At 44.5% G+C, this 16,660-nt stretch overlaps 1 protein-coding gene across 1 annotated transcript in view; it reads right to left on the minus strand.

Moving 5' to 3' along the window:
- Window positions 1-775: 775 nt before the first annotated feature.
- Window positions 776-16,660, minus strand: part of RFLNB (refilin B) — a 39,996-nt gene continuing 24,111 nt past the window's right edge. Inside the window, exon 3 of the mRNA XM_077296356.1 lies at window positions 776-1,805. Within this exon, the coding sequence (XP_077152471.1) occupies window positions 1,475-1,805 (331 nt within the window). The 3' untranslated portion in view covers window positions 776-1,474. The remainder of the gene's footprint in view (window positions 1,806-16,660) is intronic.

Genomic DNA, 16,660 nt, shown 5'->3' on the forward strand with positions numbered 1-16,660 from the left:
CCTAATGTGAGTGATTCTTTAATGAATTCAGTACAAGATTTAGATTTTGTTTTTAAAAATCATAAATGCATGCCCCCATCAACATTGTTAAATTATAATTAATGTAAACTGTTGTCTAGGAACTGAATTTTCCTTGAATTTTACTAAAATTCCCATTCCTCGGAATATAGAGATTTCCAATTCATTCTGCACAAATTAATTCAGCAAATTGACGGCCAGCTGCAGCTAATATTTTGCTGAACTGTTGTAGGTCAGGCAAAATGGCTAAAAAAATACTCACCTCACAGCCCATCTGTCCCATCAGCCCACTGTCTGGTTCTGCACACATCTTCTTCAGTCCAGGCCATGTCTTCTGGCTTGTTTAGGCCTCTGACAATACTGTGGACCTTTGCCATTGGCAAGTGTCGCCAAAGTGACAAAGTGATGACACGACACATAGTGTTGGCAGAGGCCTAGTCGAGCTAGAAGTCACATCGTAGATTAAAGTAGACAATACGGATACGCTAGACTAGAAAAGGTGAGAAGAATTAGTGAGGATGGCCAGATCACGGGCTGGGGAGATAGTTTTTAAATCCATACATTTATTATGCTCTGGGGTCTGGAGACCATAATAATAGTAATAACTTAGCAGAAGATCAAATTTCACTTTAAAATCTGTGCAACACATTGTGTCCTTGTGCTTCGATTCTTTGACCCATCACATATTTGTACACCTGGCATTATTACTGTTTTGCAATAACATTTATGTAAATGAAACGTATATGAATAAATATAATTTCATGTTTGACCAGTTAAGTGCTTTATTTAAACAAAGGATAGAGATGTAAAATTAAAAATGATATCCAATAACCAAATAGCAGTTCTCACAGCAATAAATGTCCATACAAGTTTCCCCTAGGGGTAATCCATATACCGTGTGTATTTATACTAAACAGTTCAGATTTTATTGCATGTATGAACCACGAACCATGTAGCCTGTCATATAATTATATCATCTTCTATGTTGATAATATGATGTTTTTCATATGTCAAACCCTGGATGCCTATTATTTGTATTATTGTCCACTTGAAAAAAGTAAAATGTGGCATTGAGCAGACAAAATTACGGTATTTTACAGCAGCGTCCAGTACATTTCTGTGATGCAGTTGGAGTGACGTATATTGTTTGTGTCTTGCTCAATTCTTTTAGTTTTCATAGTAAGGTATTTCAGTTCCTAGTCCTATAGATGTCCCAAGGCTTTAGACAATGCTTTGAAAAAGTTCTACAAAAAGTATCGCCAGTTATTCTGCGGAATAAAGTTACCCAAGTAAGGTTTCAGATTTCGTACTAAGTATGTATTTTCTGAGTGAAAGACTTTCATATATACTTTCATCATCTTAAAAAGTACTTCTGTAGGTTCTGCCAGTTTGAAGTTGTTCAAAGGTTCATTGTAGGTCTCTAAGGCAGAGAGGTTGGCACTGGACACGCAAACGATCAGTATTCATCCAGAAAGCATTCATTGCCCACATGTTCAGCTGACTCGAGTTCTACACTAGAGAGAAAGCGCCTCATACACTTCTTGCAGTTGTAATCCAGAGTAGTAGTATACACAGTTTTTGTGTGCTTTGGATAGACAATTGTGGTGCTCATGAATCTCTGGGGCTTGTTCTTTGGTTCAAAGTGAACTTCAGCTCTGTAGTTGCGCCATGTACAGTTAGGAATGCAGATTACAGTCTGACTACATGAAGAGACTCCCAGTCCTACCGGCATATATATATTGTCAATGAAATGCCTATCAGAGTCATATTTAACGGAGGACGTATACCTGAAAAGAGAGGAAGCTGAACGTTAGTACTACACCAATAAAATACAGCCTCATAGAAAGCAGAGTTCATAATAAAGGCATATGCTGGATCATCTGTAATATTTATATATTTTACTCCATATTTGATCGAATCACATCATGAAACATTAGCTAGCTTTGGAGACAAACATACACCTTATTGATCTAATTGAAAACTATATAATTGAGCACTTGCTGTTGAATTCCTCCATATAGTACAATAGATCACTGGGGTTCTGAACAACGTACCACCATCTTATCAGTTTATCATCTAGGTACTCTTCCAATAGAGAGGGATCATCCAAAGCATCCTATATTCCACGTCTATCTTAAAAAAGCACTCTAATCTAAAATTTTCAGCTAACTATTTTTAAATATGCATGTGATGTAGTGTAGGTGCTCTAAAATACTTACCGATTGCCATCTTCCCCTGTATCTGCATTGCTCAGGTCTCTTTCTGAGTCACACAACTTTAATGAAACCAGCCAGATGCACATGGGTTTGTGTGGACCGGGAGCCACTTTCGCAATGCACAGTGGTATGTTAAAGTTTGGGCTCCCCTGGTCAAAATTACTGTTATTGTGAGCAGTTAAGCAAGTTAAAGATTAAATGATCTCTAAAAGGCGTAAAGTTAAAGATGACACATTTCCTTTGTATTTCTGGCAAAATATAAATACCATATATGCTCATGTATAAGACGAGTTTTTAAGCACATCTTTTTGTGCTGAAAACGTCCCCCTCGGCTTACACACGAGTCAAGGTACAGAAAGCCAGTGGGGGAGGGGTCGACAGAGCAGCGGGTGCCAGGAGCCGGTGCACACATCATACTCACCTACCTGTGCACCCTCGGTGCTGGCACTGCATCTCGTTCCAGCCTCCGGCACCTGCCTGCAGCTCATCCTATGCTCAGCAGTCATGTGGTACCGCTCATTAAGGTGATGAATATGGACATGTCTCCACTCCCATAGGGGTGGAACGCATATTCATCCCCTTACTGAGCGGTATCACATGACCGCGGAGCATAGGATGAGCTGCAGGCAGGCGCTTTTGGCTGGAACGAGATGCAGTGCCAGCGCACAGGTAGGTGAGTATGATGTTTTTGTTTGTTTTTTCAATAGGAAACATGCATACAGGGATAGGGAATAAGGAGGCATGCATACAGGGACTGAATGGGGGAGGTGTTGTGGATTCTGTTTGTGGGCTCCCTCTGGTGGTTACTGCTGGTACTGGGTGACTTTGGTGGGTTGCGGCCTTTGGTTTCCACCTGTCCATCAGAGGCTGGGTGTTTCCTATTTTACCTGGCCTTTCTGTCATTCCCTTGCCGGCTATCAATGTATTCAGATGTGCTCTGTTTGGTTCCTGCCTACCTGCTCCCAGATCTTTCAGGATAAGCTAAGTGCTGATTTTCAGTTGTTGGTTTTTTTTGTCCAGCTTGCTTATTATGTCTCTATGCTAGCTGGTAGCTCTAGTGGACTGAGGTTCTCCCCATGTGCCATGAGTTGGCACATGGGTTCTTGTAATCTCAGGATGGTTTTTTGATTAGGGTTTTTTGCTGACCGCTCAGACCCCTTTTGTATCGTTCTGCTTTCTAGTTTACAGCGGGCCTCAATTTGCTGAACCTATATATATCATCTCTATGTGTGTGCCTTCCTCTCATTTCACCGTCAATACATGTGGGGGGCAACTATACCTTTTGGGGTTCATTCCTCTGGAGGCAAGTGAGGTCTTTATTTTCTCTGCAGTACTAGTTAGCTCTTAGGCTGGTGCGTGGCGTCTAGAACCAACGTAGGCACGCTCCCTGGCTATCTCTAGTTGCGTTTGTCAGGCGTAGGGCAGCGGTCAGCCCAGGTTCCATCACCCTAGAGCTCGTCCGATATTTTGTATTACTTTGCTTGTCCCTTGCTATCCCTAGCCATTGGGATTCATGACAGTATAGCCGGCCCACAAAGTGTTAATTGTTTGGGCTGAAGCAGGAGAAAAAGAAGTGTTTAAGGGAAATTTATTTATTTATTTATTTTTATTTATTTTTTTTCCTTCAGAGTTTTGCTGCCTAGCCCTTAATTGCTGTCTAGCTGCTTCTTACCTCCTCTTAACCCTTGAATGGCTCTGATATTAGCTGTTTAACATGGATGTCCAGAGTTTGGCTTCCAGCCTGAGTAATCTCGCGGCAAAAGTTCAAAACATACAGGATTTTGTTGTTCACACTTCCATGTCTGAACCTAGAATTCCTATTCCAGAGTTCTTTTCTGGAGATAGATCTACCTTCCTGAATTTCAGGAACAATTGTAAATTGTTTCTTTCTTTAAAATCTCGCTCCTCTGGAGACCCTGCTCAACAGGTCAAGATTGTAATATCTTTCCTGCGAGGCGACCCTCAGAATTGGGCATTTGCATTGGCACCAGGGGATCCTGCATTGCTCAATGTGGATGCGTTTTTTCTGGCATTGGGATTGCTCTATGAGGAACCCAACCTGGAGATTCAGGCTGAAAAGGCTTTATTAGCCCTCTCTCAGGGGTATGATGAAGCGGAAATATATTGTCAAAAATTTCGGAAATGGTCGGTGCTTACTCAGTGGAATGAGTGCGCCCTGGCTGCAAACTTTAGAAATGGTCTTTCCGAGGCCATTAAGGATATTATGGTGGGGTTCCCTACGCCTACAGGTCTGAATGAGTCGATGGCTATGGCCATTCAGATTGATCGGCGTTTACGGGAGCGCAAACCCGTGCACCAGTTGGCGGTGTCTTTTGAACAGGCACCTGAGACTATGCAATGTGATAGAATTCAGTCCAGAAGTGAATGGCAAAATTATAGGCGGAAAAATGGATTGTGTTTTTATTGTGGTGATTCAGCTCATGTTATATCAGCATGCTCTAAACGCACAAAAAGGGTTGATAAATCTTTTGCCATTGGTACTCTGCAGCCTAAGTTCATTTTGTCTGTGACTCTGATTTTTTCACTGTCTTCCATTTCCGTCGATGCCTATGTGGATTCGGGCGCTGCCCTGAGTCTTATGGATTGGTCATTTGCTAAACGCTGCGGTTTTAGTCTGGAACCTCTGGAAGTTCCTATTCCTCTGAAGGGAATTGACTCTACACCATTGGCTATGAATAAACCGCAGTATTGGACACAAGTGACCATGCGCATGACTCCCGTTCATCAGGAGGTGATTCGCTTCCTTGTACTGTATAATTTACATGATGTACTAGTGCTTGGTCTGCCATGGTTACAAACTCATAATCCTGTCCTGGACTGGAAAACAATGTCTGTGTTAAGCTGGGGATGTCAGGGGGTTCATGATTATGCACCTCCGATTTCAATCGCTTCATCTACTTCTTCTGAGATCCCTGCGTTTTTGTCTGACTATAGGGATGTTTTTGAGGAGCCTAAGCTCAATTCGCTCCCTCCGCATAGAGATTGTGACTGTGCTATAGAATTGATTCCTGGCAGTAAGTTCCCTAAGGGTCGTTTATTTAATCTGTCACTGCCAGAGCATACTGCTATGCGGAATTATATTAAGGAGTCCTTGGAAAAGGGACATATTCGTCCATCTTCGTCCCCTCTGGGAGCAGGTTTTTTTTCGTGGCAAAAAAAGATGGTTCCCTGAGGCCTTGTATAGATTATCGCCTTCTGAATAAGATTACAGTCAAGTATCAGTATCCATTGCCATTATTGACTGATTTGTTTGCTCGCATTAAGGGGGCTAGGTGGTTCACTAAGATAGATCTTCGCGGTGCGTATAATCTGGTGCGGATAAAACAGGGTGATGAGTGGAAAACCGCATTTAATACGCCTGAGGGCCATTTTGAGTATTTGGTAATGCCTTTTGGACTCTCCAATGCTCCGTCAGTCTTTCAGTCCTTTATGCACAATATTTTCCGTGAATATCTGGATAAGTTTATGATTGTGTATTTGGATGATATTTTGGTGTTTTCTGATGACTGGGAGTCTCATGTTCTACAGGTCAGGAAGGTGTTTCAGGTTCTGCGGGCCAATTCTCTGTTTGTGAAGGGCTCAAAGTGTCTCTTCGGAGTCCAGAAGATTTCTTTTTTGGGGTACATTTTTTCTCCTTCTACTATTGAGATGGATCCCGTCAAGGTTCAGGCGATCTGTGACTGGACACAACCTACATCTGTAAAAGAGCCTTCAGAAGTTCTTGGGGTTTGCTAATTTTTATCGTCGGTTCATTGCTAATTTTTCCAGTATTGTTAAACCTTTGACTGATTTGACTAAAAAGGGTGCTGATGTTGCTGATTGGTCTCCTGCGGCCGTGGAGGCCTTTCAGGAACTTAAGCGCCGGTTTTCTTCTGCTCCTGTGTTGTGTCAACCAGATGTTTCACTTCCTTTTCAGGTTGAGGTTGATGCTTCCGAGATTGGAGCGGGGGCGGTTTTGTCACAGAGAAGTTCTAATGGCTCGGTGATGAAGCCATGTGCATTCTTCTCTAGAAAATTCTCGCCCGCCGAGCGCAATTATGATGTGGGTAATTGGGAGCTTTTGGCCATGAAGTGGGCATTTGAGGAGTGGCGTCATTGGCTTGAGGGTGCTAAACATCGTGTGGTGGTCTTGACTGATCACAAGAATCTCATTTACCTTGAGTCTGCCAGGCGTTTGAATCCTAGACAGGCTCGTTGGTCGTTGTTTTTTTCTCGTTTCAATTTCGTGGTTTCATACCTGCCAGGTTCAAAGAATGTGAAGGCAGATGCTCTTTCCAGGAGTTTTGTGCCTGACTCTCCTGGAGACTCTGGGCCTACTGGTATCCTTAGGGATGGGGTAATATTGTCCGCCGTATCCCCAGACTTGCGACGTGCATTGCAGGAGTTTCAGGTGGATAAACCGGATCGTTGTCCACCAGAAAGACTGTTTGTTCCGGATGATTGGACCAGTAGAGTCATCTCCGAGGTCCATTCTTCTGTGTTGGCTGGTCATCCTGGAATATTTGGTACTAGAGACTTGGTGGCCAGGTCTTTTTGGTGGCCTTCCTTGTCTAGGGATGTGCGTACCTTTGTGCAGTCTTGTGAAGTGTGTGCTCGAGCTAAGCCTTGCTGTTCTCGGGCCAGTGGGTTGTTGTTATCCTTGCCCATCCCGAAGAGGCCTTGGACGCACATTTCCATGGATTTTATTTCTGATCTCCCGGTTTCACAGAAAATGTCCGTTATCTGGGTTGTGTGTGACCGCTTTTCTAAGATGGTTCATTTGGTGCCCTTGCCTAAGTTGCCTTCCTCCTCTGAGTTGGTCCCTTTATTTTTTCAGAACGTGGTTCGTTTGCATGGGATTCCGGAGAATATCGTTTCTGACAGGGGATCCCAGTTTGTGTCTAGATTTTGGCGGACGTTTTGTGCCAAGATGGGCATTGATTTGTCTTTCTCGTCTGCATTCCATCCTCAGACGAATGGCCAGATGGAGCGAACTAATCAGACCTTGGAAACTTATTTGAGGTGTTTTGTTTCTGCTGATCAAGATGACTGGGTTGCTTTTTTGCCACTGGCCGAATTTGCTCTTAATAATCGGGCTAGTTCTGCCACGTTGGTCTCTCCTTTTTTTTGTAATTCGGGGTTTCATCCTCGTTTTTCCTCTGGTCAGGTGGAGTGTTCGGATTGTCCTGGAGTGGACGTGGTGGTGGACAGGCTGCATCAGATTTGGAACCAGGTGGTGGACAATTTGAAGTTATCTCAGGAGAAGACTCAGCAGTTTGCTAATCGCCGTCGCCGCGTGGGTCCCCGACTTCTTGTTGGGGATTTGGTGTGGTTGTCTTCTCGTTTTGTCCCTATGAAGGTCTCTTCTCCTAAGTTCAAGCCTCGGTTCATCGGTCCTTATAGGATCTCGGAGATTCTTAACCCTGTATCTTTTCGTTTGGATCTCCCAGCATCGTTTGCTATTCATAATGTGTTCCATCGGTCGTTGTTGCGGAGGTATGAGGTGCCCGTTGTTCCTTCGGTTGAGCCTCCTGCTCCGGTGCTGGTGGAGGGAGAATTGGAGTATGTTGTTGAGAAGATCTTGGATTCTCGTGTTTCCAGACGCAAACTCCAGTATTTGGTTAAGTGGAAGGGTTATGGTCAGGAGGATAATTCCTGGGTGGTCGCCTCCGATGTTCATGCGACTGATTTGGTCCGCGCCTTCCATAGAGCTCACCCTGATCGCCCTGGGGGTTCTCGTGAGGGTTCGGTGACCCCTCCTCAAGGGGGGGGTACTGTTGTGGATTCTGTTTGTGGGCTCCCTCTGGTGGTTACTGCTGGTACTGGGTGACTTTGGTGGGTTGCGGCCTTTGGTTTCCACCTGTCCATCAGAGGCTGGGTGTTTCCTATTTTACCTGGCGTTTCTGTCATTCCCTTGCCGGCTATCAATGTATTCAGATGTGCTCTGTTTGGTTCCTGCCTACCTGCTCCCAGATCTTTCAGGATAAGCTAAGTGCTGATTTTCAGTTGTTGGTTTTTTTTGTCCAGCTTGCTTATTATGTCTCTATGCTAGCTGGTAGCTCTAGTGGACTGAGGTTCTCCCCATGTGCCATGAGTTGGCACATGGGTTCTTGTAATCTCAGGATGGTTTTTTGATTAGGATTTTTTGCTGACCGCTCAGACCCCTTTTGTATCGTTCTGCTTTCTAGTTTACAGCGGGCCTCAATTTGCTGAACCTATATATATCATCTCTATGTGTGTGCCTTCCTCTCATTTCACCGTCAATACATGTGGGGGGCAACTATACCTTTTGGGGTTCATTCCTCTGGAGGCAAGTGAGGTCTTTATTTTCTCTGCAGTACTAGTTAGCTCTTAGGCTGGTGTGTGGCGTCTAGAACCAACGTAGGCACGCTCCCTGGCTATCTCTAGTTGCGTTTGTCAGGCGTAGGGCAGCGGTCAGCCCAGGTTCCATCACCCTAGAGCTCGTCCGATATTTTGTATTACTTTGCTTGTCCCTTGCTATCCCTAGCCATTGGGATTCATGACAGGGAGGCATGCATACAGGGAAGGAACGGGGGAGGCATGCAGACAGGGGCAGGGAAGGGGAGGCATACATAGCAGGACAGGGAAGAGGGAGACATGCAGACAATGACAGGGACAGGGGAGGCATGCAGACAGGGACAGAGATGGGGAGGCATTCATACCAGGACAGGGAAGGGGGAGCCATACATAGCAGGACAGGGATGATGGGACAATGAATACCCGGCTTATACTCGAGCCAATAAGCTAACCCAGTTTTCCGTGGCAAAAGTAGGTGCCTCGGCTTATACTCTGGTCGGCTTATACTCGAGTATATATTTTCACCTTCTACATTTTAAAAATTACAGAAAAGAAAATAAGTCAATGCAAAACTTTGGGCACCCTGCATGGTTAGTACCTAGCAGCACCCACTTTTGAAGGTATCACAGCTTGTAAACAATTTTTGTTAACAGCCAAGAGTCAATTTTCATCCATCCTTCCTTGGAAAATTCTTCCATTTCTGTGAGATTCCTGGGTCGTCTTGCATGCACTGCTATTTTGAAATCTAGCACGGATTTTCAATGATGATCAAATCAAGGGACTGTGAGACACATTGTAAAACCTTTGGCTTGTGCCTTTTGAGGTAGTCTACTGTGGGTTTTAACGTGTGTTTAAGATCATTATCTATTTGTAGAAGCCATCTTCTTTTCGACTTCAGCTTTCTAACAGACGGTGTTATGTTTCAAGAATTTGTTGAAATTTCATTGAATCCATTCTTCCCTCTACCCATTAAATGTTCCCCATATCATTCGCTGCAAACAACCCCAAAGCATGATTGATCCCCCATGCTTAATGGCTTGCGAGATGGTCTTTTACTGAAATTCTGTACCTTTTATCTCCATGCACACCTTTCATCCATAGGACTTGTTTCCAAAATTCATCAGGCTTGTTTAGATGTTATTTTGCATACTTTTTAAGCTGAATTTTATGGTGACAGCAAAGGAAAGGTTTTCTTCTGATGACTCTTCTATGAAGACCATATTTGTGCAGGTGTCTCTGAACAGCAGAACAATATACACAACTCCAGGGTCTGCTAAATCTTTCTGAAGGCCTTTTGCAGTCAAGCGGGGGTTCTGATTTGCCTCTCTGGCAATCCTACAAGCAGATCTCACTAATATTTGGCTTTGTCTTCCAGACCTTATCTTGACCTCCACTATTCCTGTTAAATGCCATTTCTTAATTACATTTCAAACTGAGAAAAGGGCAACTTGTAAATGCTTTGCTATCTTCTTGTAGCCTTCTCCTGCTTTGTGGGCATCCACAATTTTCATTTTCAGAGTGCTAGTCAGCTGCTTAGAGGAATCCATGGCTGCTGTTTTTTTGGCACAAAGTTAGAGGACATTGGATTTTTATAAAGCTGGGAAATTTGTATCACCTTGCCTTTCCTAATGGTGATAGTGAAAGAGCCATAATTCTAACAGGCTAATTAAGGTTTTAAACCTTGGTCAAAGTTATCTAAGCACACTGTAATAATTATAGGGGATAAATCAGGAGACTCTTTGCGTGGAACAAGACAACTACAGGACACAGTTTTATAAGTGGTAAAGTCTATATTATCACACGGTGATTCAAACAGGTGCAGAGAGAAACTCAAGTCCACAACACTTGGTGTAAATATTAAACGCAGCTTAGCAGTCTATAGGAAACTTCAGAGGAAAATGCAATCACGCAGAAAGTCTATGAACCACAGTTATTCTTATGGATACTTGACATGAATAAATCCTTGTCTTAGTCCAAACACAGATAGATAAGCTTATAAGGCAGTTCAAATCATAACTTAGCTCAACCAGAGAGGCCTGGTTAATAGTCTCAGGTTTTTACAGAGCAGAAACAGCTTACATGTTCAGCGAATGCAGATGGAAGTAAACACGAGCAGCAGATGAAGGAGGATTACTGGAAACTGGTGTGTGCAGCAGGAACTCAGAGCAGAGTAGCAGGATCACCACACAGGTTCACAGGAGCAGGTATATAGCCAGGGAGTAATCAGAGGTCAGGAGCTGGATGCAAGGCAGAATACTCTAGCACACACTGAAGGCTGGGGTGGAGTTTTATAGCAGGAAGACACAGTGCATATGAGACCAAAGACGCCATCTTGGAAAAGGGCAGTAATGCACAAAAGGTAAAAAATGTTCAGAGTCCTGACACACACAGATCTCCAAGGGTGCCAAAACTTTTGCATTGGGCCATTTTCATTTTTGTAATTTTTAAATGGAAAATATGACTATATATATAGGGAGCATTATAATACCACATCCTAGATATCACTCACTGAATGAAATATTTCAGTTGCAAATCTTTATTCATTTATTCAGTATATAGTGGAATGTGTTGAGAACAATAAAACCTAAAAATGATCAATGTAAATCACAAATAATATCCCATGGAGGTTTGGAGTTGAGTTGGAATAATGCTCAAAATCAAAGTGGAAAATCAAATTACAGGCTGATCCAACGTCATTGGAAATGCCTCAAGACAAGGAAATGATGCTCAGTAGCGTGTGTGGCCTCCACGAGCCTGTATGACCTCCCTACAATGCCTGGGCATGGTACTGGTGAGGCGGCGGATGGTCTACTGAGGGATCTCCTCCCAGACCTGGAATAAAGCATTCGCCAACTCCTGGACAGTCTGTGGTGCAACGTGACATTGGTGGATGGTGCGAGACGGGATTCAGGTCTGGGGAACGGGAGGGCCTGTCCATAGCTTCAATGCCTTCACCTTGCAGGAACTGCTGACACACTCCAGCCACATGAGGTTGTCAGGACTCTGAACAATTTTATTACCTTTTGTGCATTACTGCCGTTTTCCAAGATGGCGTCTTTGGTCTCATGTACACTGTGTCTTTCTGCTATAAAACTCCACCCCAGCCTTCAGTCTGTGCTAGAGTATTCTGCCTTGCATCCAGCTCCTGACCTCTGGTGACACCCTGGCTATATACCTGCTCCTGTGAACCTGTGGGGTTATCCTGCTACTCTGCGCTGAGTTCCTGCTGCATACACCAGTTCCAGTAATCCTCCTTCATCTGCTGCTCGTGTTTACTTCCATCGGCATTTGCTGGACATGTAAGCTGTTGCTGCTCAGCAAGAACTTGAGACTATTACCCAGGCCTCCCTGGTTGAGCTATTATTTGAACTGCCTTATAAGCATATCTATCTGTGTTTTGGACTAAGCAAGGAGTTATTCGTGTCAAGTATCCTCAAGAATAATTGTGCTTCATATACTTTTCTGCGTGATTGCATTTTCCTCTGAAGTTTCCTATAGACTGCTAAGCTGCATTTAATATTTACACCAAGTGTTGTGGACTTGAGTTTCTCTCTGCACCTGTTTGAATCACCGTGTGATAATATAGACTTTACCATTTATAAAACTGTGTCCTGTAGTTGTCTTGTTCCACGTCAATAGTCTCCTGAGTTATCCCCTATAATTATTACAGAGGTCTGGCATTGTCCTGTATTAGGAGGAGCCCAGGGCCAAACGCACCAGCATATGGTCTCACAAGGGGTCTGAGGATCTCATCTCAGTACCTAATGGCAGTCAGGCTACCTCTGGCGAGCACATGGAGGGCTGTGCGGCCCTCCAAAGAAATGCCACCCCACACCATTACTGACCCACTGCCAAACCGGTCATGTTGAAGGATGCTGCAGGGGGGATCTGTTGTGAATTCCATTCTCGGACTCCCTCCTGTGGCCATGAGTGGTACTGTGTGAGTTTGTTCTTGGGCTCCCTCTGGTGGCCTTTAGAGATATGGCTGGTCTTGGCTGGGCTCAGCTGTTTCATTTCCTGCTAGGCTGGGCCTATTTAACTCACCTGGACCTTTAGATGTCGCCTGCTGTCGGTGTATTCAGTCCTGATCCTGTGCTCTCCTGAATATTCCTTGTGACCAGTCTCCTGCTATGAGAAGCCAAGTTTGCTTGTTCAGTTTCTCATTATTTCCTTGAAAACGTTTCTCATTATTTAATGAGTTCAGCCCAGCTTGCTTTTATGTGATTTTTTGCTTGCTGGTTAGTTCTGGGGTGCAGAGTGCGCCCCTCACATCGTGAGTCGGTGTGGGGGTTCTTGTATTCTCTGCGTGGTTTACTTTTGATAGTTTTTGTACTGACCGCACAGACACCTATCTATTTTCTGCCTATCTAGTATTAGCGGGCCTCATTTGCTAAATCTGTTTCATCTCTACGTTTGTGTTTTCCCCTTGACTCACCGTTATTATTTGTGGGGGGGCTATCTAAAACTTTGGGGTACATTTCTCTGAGGCAAGTGAGGTCTTTGCTTTCTCTCTAGGGGTAGTCAGTTTCTCAGGCTGTGACGAGACGTCTAGGTTTTCAGGTAACGTTCCACAGCTGCCTTTAGTGTGTTTGGATAGGATCAGGATTGCGGTCAGTATAGCTTCCACATCCCCAGAACTGGTCCTATATACTCAGGGTATATTTGTCAGGTCAGTTTGAGATCCTACCACCAGGATCATAACAGTACAGCAGGCCCGAAAGTGTTAATGCAGCTAAAGAGGGAGAAGAGAAATCTTAAGGTCATTTTTTTTTTTTTCCCTCTGCACTGTGTTTTGCCTCTCTCCTCCCCTTAATCTCTGGGTGGTTCTGTATGCAGCTACTAATATGGACATTCAGAGTCTGTCTTCTAGTGTGGATCATCTCACTGCAAGGGTACAGGGCATTCAGGATTATGTAGTCCGCAGTCCTATGTCAGAGCCTAAAATACCTATTCCTGAGCTGTTTTCCGGAGATAGATCTAGGTTTTTGAACTTTAAGAATAATTGTAAGTTATTTCTTTCTCTGAGACCCCGCTCATCTGGCGACTCTGTTCAGCAAGTCAAAATTGTTATTTCTTGGTTGCGGGGTGACCCTCAAGATTGGGCATTCTCTTTGGCGCCAGGAGATCCCGCACTGCTAAATGTTTATGCGTTTTTTCTGGCACTTGGAGTGCTTTATGAGGAACCAAATCTGGTAGATCAAACAGAGAAGGTTTTGCTGGCTCTCTCTCAGGGTCGGGATGAAGCAGAGGTTTATTGTCAGAAGTTTAGGAAGTGGTCAGTGCTCACTCAGTGGAATGAGTGCGCCCTGGCGGCGATTTTCAGAAAGGGTCTTTCTGAAGCCCTTAAAGATGTTATGGTGGGGTTCCCCACGCCGGCGGGTCTGAATGAGTCAATGTCTTTGACCATTCAGATTGATCGGCGTTTGCGGGAGCGCAAACCTGTGCACCCTCTGGCGGTATTTTCTGAGCAGAAACCTGAGCCTATGCAATGTGACAGGATTCTGACCAGAGTTGAACGGCAAAACCACAGACGTCAGAATGGGTTGTGCTTTTACTGTGGTGATTCTGCTCATGTTATCTCAGCATGCTCTAAGCGCACAAAAAGGGTTGCCAAGTTTGTCACCATTGGTACTGTACAACCTAAATTCATTTTGTCTGTTACTTTGATTTGTTCTCTGTCATCCTACCCAGTTATGGCTTTTGTGGATTCAGGTGCTGCCCTGAATTTGATGGATTTGTCATTTGCCAGGCGCTGTGGTTTTATCTTGGAGCCTTTACAATTCCCTATTCCGCTAAAGGGAATTGATGCTACACCATTGGCCAAGAATAAACCTCAGTACTGGACTCAATTGACCATGTGCATGGCTCCTGTACATCAGGAGGTAATTCGCTTTCTGGTGCTACATAATTTGCATGATGTTGTCGTGTTGGGTCTGCCATGGCTGCAGGCTCATAATCCAGTCCTGGATTGGAAAGCAATGTCTGTGTCAAGTTGGGGGTGCCAGGGGATTCATGGCGATGCTCCTTTGGTGTCAATTGCTTCTTCTACTCCTTCTGAAGTCCCTGAATTTTTGTCGGACTACCAGGATGTATTTGATGAGCCCAAATCCAGTGCCCTACCTCCTCATAGGGATTGTGATTGTGCCATAAATCTGATTCCTAGTAGTAAGTTCCCTAAGGGATGACTTTTTAATTTGTCTGTACCAGAACATACCGCTATGCGGAGTTATATAAAGGAGTCCTTGGAGAAGGGACATATTCGCCCGTCCTCGTCCCCTTTGGGTGCGGGGTTCTTTTTTGTGGCCAAGAAGGATGGTTCTCTGAGACCCTGTATAGATTATCGCCTTCTAAATAACATCACGGTCAAATTTCAGTATCCCTTGCCACTGTTATCCGATCTGTTTGCCCGGATTAGGGGGGCCAGTTGGTTCACCAAGATAGATCTTCGTGGAGCGTATAATCTTGTGCGCATAAAGCAGGGCGATGAATGGAAAACAGCATTTAATACGCCCGAAGGCCATTTTGAGTACTTGGTGATGCCTTTTGGGCTTTCTAATGCCCCCTCTGTGTTTCAGTCCTTCATGCACGATATCTTCCGAGAGTACCTGGATAGATTTATGATTGTGTACCTGGATGATATTTTGGTCTTTTCTGATGATTGGGAGTCTCATGTGAAGCAGGTCAGGATGGTATTTCAGGTCCTGCGTGCCAATGCCTTGTTTGTGAAGGGCTCTAAATGTCTCTTCGGAGTCCAGAAGGTTTCCTTTTTGGGCTTTATTTTTTCTCCTTCTACTATCGAGATGGATCCAGTCAAGGTTCAGGCTATTCATGACTGGACTCAACCTACATCTGTGAAGAGTCTTCAGAAGTTCTTGGGTTTTGAAAATTTTTACCGTCGCTTCAGAATCATCACTAATTTTTCTAGTGTGGTTAAGCCTTTGACGGATTTGACCAAGAAGGGTTCTGATGTGACGAATTGGTCTCCTGCGGCCTTGGAGGCCTTTCAGGAGTTGAAACGTCGGTTTTCTTCGGCTCCTGTCTTGCGCCAGCCCGATGTCTCTCTTCCCTTTCAGGTCGAGCTTGATGCTTCAGAGATTGGAGCAGGGGCTGTTTTGTCGCAGAGAAGCTCTGATGGCTCTGTGATGAGACCATGTGCTTTCTTTTCAAGAAAGTTTTCGCCTGCCGAGCGGAATTATGATGTTGGTAATCGAGAGTTGTTGGCAATGAAGTGGGCATTTGAGGAGTGGCGACATTGGCTTGAAGGAGCCAAGCATCGCGTGGTGGTCTTGACGGATCACAAGAATTTGACTTATCTCGAGTCTGCCAAACGGTAGAATCCGAGACAGGCTCGATGGTCGCTGTTTTTCTCTCATTTCAATTTTGTGGTTTCATATCTTCCGGGTTCGAAAAATGTGAAGGCTGATGCCCTTTCTAGGAGTTTTGTACCTGACTCCCCGGAAGTTTCTGAACCGACTGGTGTTCTCAAAGAGGGGGTGATTTTGTCTGCTATCTCTCCTGATCTGTGACGGGTGCTGCAGGAGTTTCAGGCCAATAGACCTGACCGTTGTCCACCGGAGAGACTGTTTGTCCCAGACAGATGGACCAGTAGAGTTATTTCCGAGGTTCATTCTTCGGTGTTGGCGGGTCATCCTGGGATTTTTGGTACCAGGGATTTGGTGGCGAGATCCTTTTGGTGGCCTTCCTTGACGCGGAATGTGCGTTCCTTTGTGCAGTCCTGTGGGATTTGTGCTGGGGCCAAGCCTTCGTGTTCTCGTGCCAGTGGATTGCTTTTGCCTTTGCCTGTCCCGAAGAGGCCTTGGACGCATATTTCCATGGATTTTATTTCGGATCTTCCTGTCTCTCAGAAGATGTCTGTCATCTGGGTGGTTTGTGATCGTTTTTCCAAAATGGTCCATTTGGTACCCTTGCCTAAGTTGCCTTCCTCCTCCGATTTGGTGCCATTGTTTTTTCAGAATGTGGTTCGTTTACATGGTATTCCGGAGAACATTGTGTCCGACAGAGGATCCCAGTTCGTGTCCAGATTTTGGCGATCTTTTTGTGCTAAGATGGGCATTGAATTGTCTTTTTTGTCAGCCTTCCATCCTCAG

The sequence above is a fragment of the Ranitomeya variabilis genome, chromosome 3 (assembly GCF_051348905.1).
Source record: "Ranitomeya variabilis isolate aRanVar5 chromosome 3, aRanVar5.hap1, whole genome shotgun sequence".
NCBI classification, from domain to species: domain Eukaryota; kingdom Metazoa; phylum Chordata; class Amphibia; order Anura; family Dendrobatidae; genus Ranitomeya; species Ranitomeya variabilis.